Raw genomic sequence first — 14,722 nt, forward strand, 5'->3', positions numbered from 1 at the left:
CTATTGGCTTTTGAAAGCCAATAGAATAGACTCTCTTGAATAGAGTCTAATTCTATTGGCTTTCAAAAGCCAATAGGAATTGTCCAGGCTGTCTCTGCCCTTCTGAGCCTGCCAAAAGTCCCATTCTGCAAACGGTGCTGCACCAGTTGAGTAGTCCTCGACTTACGACCGATTGGGGGTCGCGGCATTAAAAAGGTTGAAAACCACTGATCTAATTTGAGGCACTTCCAGATATAATGAGAGTTGGGGATAGAAAAGAAAATCTGTTCCATCTCCTCACTGATAGAGAGGCCTATCATTAATTATCCATTCATTTGGTTTGACCTGAAATCATTTTGCATGCAAAGGGCACAATTGGGAATAGGAAGTCTTTAGAATTTCTGAAAGCGGCTTCATTATAGATAGATTTTTTTCCCCTCCAGAAATTATTTGGCCACCTCAGAAGCTTGTTATGTTATCAGATACTTTGTATTTTTAAATTTATTTTTAAAATAACATTTCTATTACATCTAAAACCCAATGCCAGGCAATCTTGCCAATGCTCACACTAGCACAAGCTGATAGAAATTGTCATCTAAGGTCTAGTTGGTACTGTGTTGCCTTCCTCTAATTGATGTCCTTCACAGCATATTGCAAGTATTACATATACCAACTATATAAAGTATATAAAAAGTGGAATATAGACAGGTAAGAAAATAAGATTCCTGAAAAATGGGTTTCCAATAGCAGTTACAATAAAGACATCTGGGATTGATAAAAACAGATCTTCTGCAAAAGAGACGTTATCCATAAATCTGCATGCAAATTTGAATTTCTCTGAGCATCATTCAGGAATTTTCTTTGGCTCACAAGAAGTTGGTATCCCAATAATTAAACTGATCGTATGGGTTTAGGTCATAATGGGTAACTGTGCAAAGGAACAGGATCAGCTCTAAAGCCTTCTAAATATATTGGATTATAATTCTGATAATTCCCAGACAACAAAATTAATTAAATATACATAAATAAATTATTGTAAATAAAATTGCTACTTGGAGAGTAGTAAGTTGTAAACAATCAATAACTCTCCTTTCTCACAACCACTAAAGATACAGAGGGCCATCCTCCCAAACATAGCAAGAGACCAATGTCTATTATTTTGCAGTTCCATGTAATGGACAATAGCACAGTAATCGTGTTTGTTGCATTCATTTCCATCACAGTATGTATTTTGCTTTGCAGAGATCTGAGTTGGAATTACATTCATTTTATCCACTCTGAAGCTTTTCTGATGCTCCATTCCCTCATCAAGCTGTAAGTTATATTGCATAGGACAGATATATGCTCTCCATGGAAATTTAAGCCTGTGAGTGGTTGGGAAATGTACCAGAAGACGGCCATGGCAAACCACTTTGGTTTTATTGCTGAGTGAACTATTGTAGTGACCTCAGTGGTGGGATTAAAATATGTGAACCGGCTCTCTGTGTGGATGCTGCTTCCAGAAGTCCATTCTGGGCCCGGGCAACAAAAAATTAGCTACCGGTTCTGCCGAAGTGGTGCGAACCAGCTGAATCCCACCACTGAGTGACCTGGTGATTAGCTTGAGTTAAGGGTGTCTTTCCCTTTTTTCATTCCTTAAACAGAAATGGATAATTTATGGGAAAGATATAAAATGCATGAACAGAAAGAGAAAAAAAGAAAAATCTGTTTGGTTTCTTTAAAGATAATGGCTGAAGGTAGAAGACCAGGCACACAAACTGAATTTCCTAGCTTCAAGGAATCATGACAATATGTTCAACATAAATTTAAGTAGCCTACACAGAAATAGCAAACTGTTAAGATTCATCATCTAAGCTGGAAATATTTGGATGTAATATTGATATCTTATTGATTGCAATAATATATTCAAGACTAAGCATAACAAAATTTCCTATATCAGACATAATCACAAATATATGCTTTTTTACAGAAAATGTCTACGTCCTTTCCTGGGAGTTCACTGTTATATCTTAATTGTGTTTTGTTTTATGAGTCTTTGTCTTTTAGCTATCTTAGTTATCGCCTCTTGTAGAAAACTGAAATATAAAGATACCAATATAAGCCAAAAGTGTTATATGCTGTCATTAGTTCTATAAAAACTGTGGTTGTTAAGTGAGTAGCCAGCAGGGACTAATAAAATGGTCTGCAGAGTATAACGGGTCATTATATTGATGTTTACCATGTTCTACAATGTTAATGTGCTACAACCATGTATGAGACTAAATATTAAATCTGTTTGTAGAGCCAAGCATTCATATTGCATTTCTAAGATATCAAAACTATATCTCATGAGACAAGCTATTTTAATCTCCTCTTCCCTTACAAGATGGCACTCATAACTGCTTCTTTCCAAGGCCAAATCACCAATTAGACTTTTCCTGCCTGTCCCTATACAGTACTAGCACAGCATAGTCCCAACTCATCACTGCTATTATTACCTGGGGTAGCACTAATTCTAAAAGGCATAAGTATCAGTTTGCTGTTAATCCTGATAAAGACATGTGCTTTAGACTTTCTTTCTTGGTTTATTCCTAGCAATAGCCCATCATTTAAACCTTTTAGCTTTAAAATAATCAAGAATTGAATGCAAAACTTAATTTAAGCAGCAACTGTATGAATGCTAAATCAAATAAATGTGTTCGGAGATGCTGCTGCACTGAGTCTCCCACGCCTCTTTCTGTCTATTCCAATGGGTCCTGTGTTTTGGTTTGTCACAGGGATTTGACTGACAATCAACTGGTGACACTTCCATTGGCTGGCTTGGGTGGATTGACTCATCTGAAGCTCAAAGGCAATCCTGCACTGTCTGAAGCATTCACTAAAGAAAGTTTCCCCAAGATACGGTGAGCTTCATTTCTAATTTCTGACTTCCCAAGGTCAAAACTTAATTTACTTCGATCTGCCTTTTGCTGTCTAAGTCTTTTTGTCTAGGTACTTCCATATAATTCAATTCAGCTAAAGATTTGAGCAGTTGTAACTTCCTGCTTGCACTTTGTGTTCATCATTGATTTGAGAAATTGATGAACCATTGAATAGCTTGTCATGGGCACCATCCAAACTCACATACACAAGCAATCAGCATGGTAACCTATCAGTCTGATAAAAAGCAAGCATCCACTTGATTAAAATACAGGCAGCTAACACAGGGATTAGTTCTGGTTCTATAAAGAGATTGAATGATCTCTTTATTTGCAGGAATATAAAGCAAGAAATTATGCAAATAGAGCGCAGAATTTCCTTCTTTTATATTCCTATAAACACAGAGAATACTAAAAGATCACAAACATATGATACAAGCAAATACTTATTTATGCCCATTTAATTGTTTTAGCTTTCCCAAACAATCTTGGGAACTACAGTTCTATGAAAATGGTGCTAGAAATTATCTGTCAGGAATCCTTAGCCATATTTACAAAATTAGTTTCCAGAGAGAGGGAGTGGTGGTTAAATTCATCATTTATGCATACATAATCAGAATCAAAAGAAGCAGTATGGACATCATAACAATTTCTTATCTTTACCAATTTAAATTTCTGGTCCTAAAAAGTTTAAGATTTGAATCGTCTGTATTTCCAATATAAAACATAATAAAACTTCAAATAAATTAATCTCAGTTTACAATATAACACAATGCAATTACAAAGTAAAACCCAAAAATAAACATGATAATGTAAGATAAAAAGGCTATAAAATACTGATAGTGAATAATTACATTTGAGTGGCTATCCAGAAATGTTCACTAACTTCCAAAAGGCTGTCACTTTTTATATTCTTGGCAAAGGTATCCTAAATAATTTTATTTCTGCACTTTTTCTGTGTACTAGTTGGACTGACATGAATAGCATAATCTTAGTCTTCAATATTACTATACTACGTGATATACTGAGAATGCAACAAACATGACTACTGTGCTATTGTCCATTACATGGTACTGCAAAATAATAGACATTGGTCTCTTGCTATGTTTGGGAGGATGGCCCTCTGTATCTTTAGTGGTTGTGAGAAAGGAGCATTATTGATTGTTTACAAGTCTGTTTGAAAAATGCCCGTGCAAAATGCCCTTCTACTGTGAGAGTGTTAAAGGGTCAAGATCTTTGATCTGAGAATTTCCATCTTAACTTTATCCCTTTCCATGTTCAATTTGCAAAAAAAAAAAAAACCAGCCGCCTTAGTTCCAACATCTGTTTCTTTGCCCATATGGGTGAAGAATGGCAGTATACCATAACTGATAACTCCATGTTCTTCTTCATAGGGTCTTGGAGGTGCCCTATGCGTACCAGTGCTGTGCCTATGGAGCATGTGGCAACTTCTTCAAAATCTCCAGTCAGTGGGACTCGGAGGACATGAGTCCTGAGGATGATGGTGGCTACAAGAAAAGCCTGGGACTTGATCATTGTAAGATCAAGTTTTGTTTTAGGCTGCTTCTGTCTTTTAAGTTTGCAAGATTTAAGTTTGCAAAATCTGAGGTATAGCTTATAATAACAAATGCAGGAATACTGTTGAGAAGGAAAGTCTAGCCAAGCTCGTTTTACATGTAGTCCTCGACTTATGACTGGTCACTTCGTGACCATTTGAAGTTATAATAGACCCCCTCCCAAAGCTACTTATGATCAAATTTTGAAGTTACAATAGCTGCATATGCACACACTGAGGTCTCTTGATCACATTTTGGGACTTGGCAACCAGCTCACCTTTATGGCTGTTTGCAGTAGCCCTCAGTTATATCATTGCAATTTTTGATGCTTTTTGTCAGTTTCCAACAAAAAAAAAAAACCCATGGATTTGTTTAATGATCATAACATTTACTTAATGACTTCCACAAAAAATATCATAAAATTGGGTCCATATTGACCCCCTTAATAACTATAATGACTTATGACCATAAACTCAGCTACTGTCATAGGTTGAGGACTATCTGTATTTGGGGTATTTATTTATTATTAGAAAGCGAGTTTGCTTAAAAAGCAACAGGCTAGAAACTAGGAGAGCATGAGTTGAATGAAGCTAGTTGGGTGACTTTGGGCTTGTCATTCTCTCTCAGGATTAGGAAGAAAGCGGTGACAAACTACTTCCAAAAATCTTGCCAAAAAAACTGCAGGGACTTGTCCAGGTAATTACCAGGAGTCAATGAAGGTTGTGTACATGCACACACATGCATGAGCACGCACACAGGCAGACACACACACATACACACAGGCACAGAGGGCAAGTGCTTAAGGGAAAAGGTAGTCTTTCAGACAGTGAGGCCTGAGGTGCTTAAAGCTTCAGAGGTTAACCTCAGCACCTTAGATGATGACTGGGGACAATTGGTGGCCAGCACACTATTACCTTGTCCCTATATCTGGTTCCTATTAAAAATCTAGCTACCACATTTTAGACCACTTGTGCTTTTTAGAAATAGACCCATTGCATTAGTCAAAAGTGATGATGATTGTTGCTAAACCAGGTCAATTCGGGAAGGGTTATCGTTGGCACTAGAGCCATACGTGTGAAAATTCACTCTTAACTATAGCTATGACCTGCAAATCCAGTGGCAGCAGAGGTCAAAGTGCTCTCTCCAACGGTCAGTCTGTTTGCAGAGAAACGCAACCCCATCCAGAATAAGTTTTCTCCTTAACAATAACGCCTCCATCTCATTTAGAGGTCCTTTCAGCACAACCTTCTAGGCAGGTCCCTGACAAAAAGGACCAGAGCTACCAGAATACAGTATACAAGTAGTCCTCGACTTACGACCACAATGGAGACCAAAATTTCTGTTGTTAACCAAGGTGATTGTTAAGTGAGTCTTGCTCAGTTTTATGAATCTTTTTGCCACAATTCTTAAGAGACTCACTGCAGTTGTTAAATGAAGCATGCAGTCATTAAGTGAATCTGACTTTTGCAAAGATTGCAACTGGCGATCCCCTGACCCCAGGACATTGCAACTGTTGTAAATACATGCTGGTTGCCAAGCAACCAAATTTTGATCACATGACCAAGGGATGCTGCATCGGTTGTAAGTGCAAGGATTGGTTATAACTAATTTTTACATTATAACTTTGAATGGTCATTAAAAGAATGGTTGTAAGCCAAGAACTACCTGTAAATGGCGATCACTCCATCTGTACACTTCCACTGCTACTGTAATATTTATGACTAGTCTCAATCTTTTATCACAGCTTCTGTACAAGTACTTCAAAAGAAAGAGATTTCATTTCAGAAAAGTTCTGTATAGTTAGACGCCTTGTGGCTGCTAGGTAGAAGAGATCTAGTACTCAAATCTTTCTGTGGCGGGGGGGATTTCTGTGAAGTTGCAAGTCACATGCAAAAACACTGATGGAAGTAGATGAATTCTCAAACCACCACATTGATTGTTTGTTTGCTGCATAACATGATTGCATAAACATGCAGCCCACACACATACCCAGTAACTAGACTGAGAGTGGACTTGAAATGCGAAACTTATTTGATGCAGACAATTGGGGAGAGCGAGACTTGCTAACTCTTGTTCCTTTTAGATCCTGGTTTTAAATTGTGGCCTAAAGTATAATAGTCTTATCATACTGTATTATAGTTATGCAAACAGTTCCTCAGATTTGGTCAGATATGATTGCAAGATTGAAGGGACAAGTCTTTGCTTGCAATCTGCTTAATGATTTCTGGGGTTCGATTAGAATTTATATTTAATTGGTATTCTTGTGTTATCATAAACTTCCCCAATCTAGCCCCTTACTCTACATTTCTATACTTTGGGGATAAAGGAATAATAATAGGAGCTGTGCTGGTGCAGTGGTTAGAATGCAGTATTCCAAGCTGCCTCTGCCCAAGGCCAGGAGTTTGATCCTGACCAGCTCAAGGTTGACTTAGCTTTCCATTCTTCCGAGTTCAGTAAATTGAGGACCCAGATTGTTAGGGGCAATATGCTGGCTTTGTAAATTGCTTAGAGAGCACTGTAAAGCACTATGGAGCAGTATCAAAGTTTTATTGCTATTGCTATTTTTAAAAATAGGGTATATAGATATCTGCTCCAATTACCATTTTTTCCCTATTGAAGGTTGATTTACTATATGGGAACACCTTATACCATTCCTCACTCCATTCCTGTGTTACCTCCTGCTTTCAGGTACAAAGAACATAGTGCTTGCAGATTGCTACCTGGTGGTTTGTGTAGTCATGAGCATGTTGATGTAGGAATTAATTTCCACTCCTTGGGAAGCACACAGCCCACTTTGATTATTCCAACATGAGTATAATCACATTTTCTTTTGTCACCTTCCAGAACCACCAGTAACTCTGTGGTTTCAAGGAGGACATTAGTTTATCATTTACAATGGAGTCTTGTGGTTCTGCATCTGCTTGCCAATGGCTGGGAAGAAGGGTTTGCTCTCTTCTCTTCCTGGAAAAATTTTTAGTTCAGCCACAGTCCGAGCTAGAAAACAGAGTTGATTCAAGCCAGCAAAAGAAGGGGTCTTACATATAGTGTACATCAGACCATTGAGTCTTGCTATGCATTCAATAGCATACAAGCTCATTTTTTACTTGCCAGTTCAATCGAAACTCTGTATGGCTCCCTTTGTATAATTAGGCTGCTTTGCTGGCAGGATGTTTGTGGGAAAAGAATATTCATCTTTTCTAAAACTGTCCCAAATCATGTTCTCAACACCTTCAAGAAAATAAACAGCAAAGTCTAGACTACTAGGCAATAGGTCCTTCTCTGGGTGCCAGCATCTTCCTAGTTCAGCTGAGGTGGATCTGGGTTTACCTTTGTAAGGAAGTAGCAGTGACTTGAAATTCAATGTGTGTGTGTGTGTGTGTGTGTGTGTGTTAAACATCCTTGGAAATATTCATCATATTATGTGTTGTGTGAGTTTTCTCTTGAAGACAGAAAACTAACTTCACTGGAGAGAAAAATACTTAATGGTACGATTTAGATAATTTTATTGACAAAAGTAGAAAATCTACAGAGACAGGTTTTCATTCAGTCCAGAATAAGGAAAGAAAGTTGCATTTCAGGAAAGTCTGTGTCTGGACTAGCACTGATGATGTAATGTAGTTTGGGTAATGAAAAGTCTCCAAGAAAACAACCAAGCTCAGAGAGCACCAAAGACATCTCATTTCAACCCTGCACTACAAATATCCTCTTTATTGGAGTCTGTATCTGTGAAATATAGAGTTCATTTGCTAGCCTATGACACAGGAGCCACCTCTAGAATTGTACCTAAACTGTTGATTCAGGACTAGTGGTTAAATCCTACATTAAGAAAACTTTCCAGAAGTGATATGCTACCCAATGCCCTTATCATAAAATTTAAAGTTAAAGATCAGAAAATGTTCACAAGGCAAGGTAGAAAATTAAATATGACATGTACAAAAATACTTTTTTTAATTAAAAACCAAAATATGGTTCGAGATTTCCTGGAATTTATTTAACGAATTTTGAAGTACTTTTTCTTCTGTCCTGACTTGGAATTCTAACCATGCCCCTTTAGAATCAAGCAGCAAAATTTCAGGAAAAAAAACTCCAAAGAAACATCCTTTGATTCCTACCAGTGTGGTGTTAAGGGACATACTATAGCTATATCTCTTTTGAAACTGCAACCCCTTTAATGCTCTGCAGAGTAGTTATTTTATAGATGTAACTTGATAGAACTAACTTTTCAAAGACAATTCCCCAGTTTAGAAATGTGTTCTGTCCATTCGTTTTTAACAATTGTTATATATGTTTAGTTTATCTTCAGTTTCCTAGCATGTTAAGTCACAAAAATATTTTTTTCAAGATAAGCTGTATGAGATCCAATAAAGTAGTATAATATAACAGAGTTGATATTTATGTCACTTCAACAGCCATGATTTTAAGAACATAAGAGAAATGTTTCATTCTCAGTATAAAAGCAAATTAAGTATTAACATGCTTGTAATTTCTTTATTACTGTTTAGATGACCTAGACATGGATGATTTCCAGCTAGACCCTGATGATTCAAAACTACACCCCAACATCCAATGTACACCCAGCCCTGGTAAGAATATTTCCAAAATACATACAATATAATTTACAACAATCTCACTGTTGTTAAAAATTATGGATATTCTAAGTATCTCTAGACACATAAGCCCACAAAAGCCTAAAATAAGAGTGGCATGAAAAAGTGCTACTGTGAAGGCTGCTGATAAGAAATGCATTTGTCACTGCATTAGGAATAATGCAATGGTAATAAATGCAACAATTGGATTACCTCTTTTTTATATACAGCTAATTTTTAATTTCTAATACTATGAAAAAAAAAATCATATCACAATAAGTCCTAAAACATATTTTAGAAATCACACACAATACACAAAACCACACTTTGGCTCAGCTTTTGTTGAAATCACAGATGAAAATAAGCAGGTTTTTCAGTAGTCTTGAAGAGTAGGGTTTTTTTTGTCCTATTTATTTATTTCTTCCTACAATTAGTGGAAGCCAAATATAATATCCCAAATGAACTTTTTTTTGAAAGGTCAGCTACAAAACTTTGATTGCAGCAATGACCTTAAAAATGATGGATTAAGATAATTTACTGCTTTGTGCCTTTGGCTTCGGAACAGCTGCTCTCTATTTTGGTAACCTTCTTTGGCATTATCATCATCATCTGTAAATGCAAGTGAGGCAATATGGGTAACTATAAGACATTTTTGAATGGATCCTCAGCAGTCTTGGTGCCACTTATTGTAGCAGTGATTTTTCCTTCCTTTTAGTAATTTGGCTTCTTCCTTCTTTCCAGGTCCTTTCAAGCCCTGCGATCATCTGTTTGAAAGCTGGGTCATCCGCCTGAGTGTCTGGCTGATCATGCTAGTTTCTGTGCTGTGCAATGGGCTGGTTATGGTGGTTGTTTTTGCCTCGCCAGGCTATCTGTCCCCAACCAAGTTTATCATTGGATCCATTGCTGGAACCAATTTATTAACAGGGATATACTGTGCTATTCTAGCATTTGTGGATGCAGTCACCTTTGGTCATTTTGCAAAATACGGGGCCAGATGGGAGATGGGTGCAGGGTGCCAAGTGACTGGATTCCTGTCAGTTTTTGCTTCAGAAGCTTCCATTCTGCTCTTAACCCTTGCTGCAGTGCAGTGCAGCTTTTCGGTGTCGTGCATGCGGACATATGGAAAGGTTCCTTCCTTTGGCTCTGTCAAGGCAGGTGCCCTGAGTTGTCTGATCCTCTCTTCAGTGGCTGCAATGTTGCCCCTCTTCTCCATTGGGGAGTATGGGGCATCCCCTCTCTGTCTGCCCCACCTACTTCCTGATGGGAAACCTTCCATGTTGGGTTTCATGGTCGCTTTGGTGCTAGTGAATACACTTTGCTTCCTCATTATCACTGGGACATACATCCGCCTCTATTGCAACCTGCTGAAAGGTGAGTTTGACTCTGTCTGGGACTGTGCTATGATCAAACATGTTGCTTGGCTCATTTTCACCAACTGCCTTCTTTACTGCCCGGTGGCTTTTCTCACCTTCTCTTCCATGCTTAGCCTCATTCTCATCACCCCCGAAGTCATCAAGTCTGTGCTTTTGGTGGTGCTGCCCCTGCCAGCCTGCCTGAATCCCTTGCTTTATTTACTCTTTAACCCCCATTTTAGAGATGATTTGCGGCTTTTGAAGCAGAAGAGTCAGGTCCAGGAAAGCTGTGCTCAGTCTTGTATTTCTGAGGATACAGAGAAGAGCTCATGTGACTCTACTCAAGCTCTTGTTCCTTTCTCCGATATGGATCATATATTTGAAGCATCAGATCTCTATAGAGTGCCTCGCAGGTGTTCCTCAGTTCTAGATGCCTACAGCTTCTCCTCAGTGACTCTGATCCCTTGCCAGCAAAAAGCAGGTGCCAGAGGACATGACAGTGGCTTCTCCACCCAACCTTCCTATCTTGCTGATGATGAGCTGCTAATTGCATCAGAAGGCAGAGACCAGGCAAAGAGCAACCTTTGGATTGCCTTGTTCCCCAAACCACCTTCACCAGCCTTCATATCTCATTTATAAGGCTCAATCCACATTCTCTCAATAAATAAAAGAATCATACAAGATCTTCTGGAGCCACCAAAAGCTTCAGCAAGAGGCTCTTCTAGGAGGAAACATGACTCACTGTATTTTTTTCTTCTCAAAACAAGGCTACACAGTCAGCAAAATGGCAGCAATTCCTTGGTAACCTAGCCTGTTGGGGTATTGCTTCCTCCTCTCCTACTGCAGCAATGTGAAACTGATAAAGATATACATAGCTGCCTAAGAAATTAAGGCACCCCAAAGTTCATAATTATTGTGTATCTACCTGAAAGTCCAAGAAAAATAGCAAACCCAGGATAAGAAGAACTCTGGCAATTCTGCCCTTTTAGGAATTACACCATTCTATGGCTCTTAGTTTTTATGATAGGTGGATCACTTTAGTCCATGAATATCAAATAAAAAAGACTGAATTGAGTAGAAACATCAAGAAGACAATGTGATTTCAGCTCTATTCCCATTTTTTTTACTAAAAAGCAATCTTTTCATAGCAATGTTTTTGTCTCATAGCAAACTTGTCATCTTTTAAAACTGTTGTAAACAAAGCACATGAATCAAAAACAGATTATCCAGTCATGTTTATTCAATACAATGCATGACTGCACATGTATCCACCTGTAGAGATAGGAACAATTCCCACATAATAATAATCATACAAGGAGACATAGCTGTTTTAATCAGTCAAAAACAATGCTTCCTACCTGCTCCTGTATATAACTAAGCATATTTAAGTTATTCAGAAGCACTAGGAATCAAAATTAATTAAATAAATAAAGCAGTGGTGGTGCAGTGGTTAGAATGCAGTATTGCAGGTTAATTCTTCCCACTGCCAGGAGTTTGATACTGATCAGTTGACTCAGCCTTCCATTCTTCCAAGGTCAGTACGAGGATCCAGATTGTTGGAGGCAATATGCTGATTCTGTAAACTGCTGTAAATAGTGCTGTAAAGCACTATGAAGCAGTATATAAGTCTAAGAGCTATTGCTAGTGCAGTGACCATTCATAATAAACTCAACTAGCCTGAGGTTTAAGCTTGAACATAGTGCTATGAAAATTTGGTTCAGAAAATTTATTTTTTTAATTGCTTTTTTTCAATTTAAGAATAGAAAAGTCATATTGCTTACTTTCCCAAAGAAAAGTCATTCATTACAATGAGAGCAACACAGGATAATCTAGAGCTAGATCCCATTATATTCAATTGAAGCCTCTAGGGGGTTTATGTACAAGTAATTTTGGTAGCAGTGTTGCTAAATTTATTCTTAGAAGGTACAGGTTAAATTTTCTCAGGCATTTAAAAGCTATAGGTTGATTAACTATTCACTCTTGTTTGCTAAGAAAGATAGTTATCAACACTAATTAATGCATATAGGGTGTAGGACTTGAGGTTTTTGCACAAACTTGAGGTTTTTTCTTATTAACATTTTAGAAATCTGAAGGGTTTTATAGAATATAGACAGACTATAGTGGTAGGTCTGCTTTCAGAAAACTGAAACTACGGAAGGTAAACTGGGGAATGTTACAGTCCTGCTGCTTTTTTCTTCTATCTCCTCAAAACTGATCTTACTAAAATAATAATCTTAGTTACTGCAGTTGTGATGAATTGTGAAGAATCCTGGTTTCTAGAATTTCACTTTCATAAAAGGATAAAAATGTAAACAGTGTTTTTCTGGGAATTATATAGTACAATCCCAAATATGATTATTTAGAAGAATGTTCCACTGAATTCAGTGAAATCCCTTTCTACAGAAAGAATTATTAACTGTTGGTTAATAATTACTGGTCTTCAAAAATAGAAAATAACATAAGCGATTTGTAAACAGTCTGAACACACTAAATCCAGTTCAAAATCTTGAAGTTTGACTGAATTAAACTATCGCAACAGGAAAAGGTTATATCTAGTAAAGCACACTTAGGCTACAATCATATAAACATATGTTAATCAAATGTGATTCTGTGTAGACAGAGTCCACATCCTAATTATTTTGGAAATTTACTGCAAAATATATTTAGGGAATTGAAATAAGATTTTAATACATATGTGTGTGTAGTCCTCAACTTATGAACACAATTGAGCCTGGAACTTTGGTTGTAAGTTGCAGTCATTAAGTGAGTCTTCGCGTCACCTGACTCAATTTTATGATTATTTTCATAACAGTCTTTAGGTGAATTACCATGGTTGTTAAAAGAATAATATGGTTGTTAAATGAATCAAATGGTCATTAAGCAAATCCAGCATATCCAAAAGGTGTTTTTTTGCCATTTTCTACCATAATATCAGACCCTGCATTGATGGGAAAACACTAGAATATTTATACACACATATACAGACACACACAGTCTCCCTCCCTCCCCCCCCTCTCTCTCTCTCTCACACACACACACACTTCTTGAGTCATTTGTTAATTATTCAATATCTTGATCTCTGCTGTGTTCCTGACAAATAGGTGCTCCTATTAAAATTACGAAATGTGTAGCCGAATTCTTCCAGGTGCTGTGGGTTTGGATGTCATTTGAATTGTTTTGATTTTTGTATCACATGACAGAACATTGCTATTCTTCTCCCAGATAAGATTAATACCAGCCAATATTTAGAAAAAAATAATTATCCTTTTAGTTGCTGCTTAAGTCAAAGTCAAATAACTCACAGAAAGAATTTCTACTGCCTTGATAAAGTTTAAAATCATGGCAAGATTTCACATTATATCTGACAAAAGTATCAAATGAAATGATTTTACATGCCATATGTGTGCTTTTATCTGTATATATATTGTGCCATAAATGCAATATCCAGCATATTTTTGTATATTATGTGTATATTTATATAGAGAGATATATAGCTACCTTCCCTCTCTTGTGACCCTTCTATAAACTCCTAATTTTCTTTTTTGTATATTAATTTGTAAAACATTCTTTATTGAAGACCAAATAGAAAAATAAAAAACACATTTTATACTATTTTTATGACTTCGATTACAAAACTACAGAACTGCAGACCTATTAAGTATATAATGTTAATATATGAACTAACATTGCACATGTCCCCCAGAAGACATGTATTTGCTGATCTTTCAGAAGAGAAGGAAAAGCATGTATATTGTTTTCATATAAGGGGTTAATCTCTAGTATTACCTGTATCTGTCTCCTGCTTATGCTTCATGTAATGTTTCTGAAACGGCTTTTCATTATGTTTTTGGTTGCATTACCCCATGTTGCAAGTCTTATCTTTGTTCTCCTCCCCTTGGATCCCCAAAACCAGTCTGGTACAATTTATTTAGCTGGTTTCAGATCATGCGTTATTCCAAAATGGAAATTATATTCAAGGAACTGCCTTTTGGGGGGTTTTGGCTACCTTGTTAAATAGAAAGTAGAATTTGAAGACAGTGCAAATAAATCTGGATGGTATAGTGAGATTTATGGTAACAAATACGATTGTCCAAACAATGTGTATGCATTTATGATCTGGTCATTTGTGTGTGGGTGTGTGTGCACTTGTATGCATATGCTAAGAAGCACTACTAAGTGGCCAAATATATTGAAGTATGCTAGGCAAGGAAAAAATGAAAATTCCTCAAGTAAAAGGTTTGTCATATAGAAAGATAAAAAATGGACTGCACCTCAAACAGAAATAGCAAATATTTTATTTTAATAAGAAGGAGCTTTATCTTGGTAGCACCTAACCTATCTAGCTAAACTTG

General features: G+C 37.0%; 1 protein-coding gene across 3 annotated transcripts in view; it reads left to right on the top strand.

Annotated features, from left to right (window-relative positions):
• The window catches only part of LGR6 (leucine rich repeat containing G protein-coupled receptor 6), a 155,895-nt gene extending 141,911 nt beyond the window's left edge, over positions 1-13,984 (top strand). For 2 of the 3 annotated variants that reach the window (XM_039329384.1, XM_039329385.1), the window contains 5 exons: positions 1,222-1,293; positions 2,736-2,861; positions 4,271-4,413; positions 8,935-9,015; positions 9,760-13,984. In XM_039329384.1, coding sequence (XP_039185318.1) covers positions 1,222-1,293; positions 2,736-2,861; positions 4,271-4,413; positions 8,935-9,015; positions 9,760-11,009 — 1,672 coding nt within the window. In that variant the 3' untranslated portion in view covers positions 11,010-13,984. The remainder of the gene's footprint in view (positions 1-1,221; positions 1,294-2,735; positions 2,862-4,270; positions 4,414-8,934; positions 9,016-9,759) is intronic. The other variant, XM_039329386.1, reaches the window with a different exon arrangement.
• The last annotated feature ends 738 nt before the right edge of the window (positions 13,985-14,722 follow it).

This window comes from Crotalus tigris, unplaced genomic scaffold (assembly GCF_016545835.1).
Source record: "Crotalus tigris isolate CLP2741 ecotype Arizona unplaced genomic scaffold, ASM1654583v1 scf7180000024396.1518868, whole genome shotgun sequence".
In the NCBI taxonomy this organism is placed as follows: domain Eukaryota; kingdom Metazoa; phylum Chordata; class Lepidosauria; order Squamata; family Viperidae; genus Crotalus; species Crotalus tigris.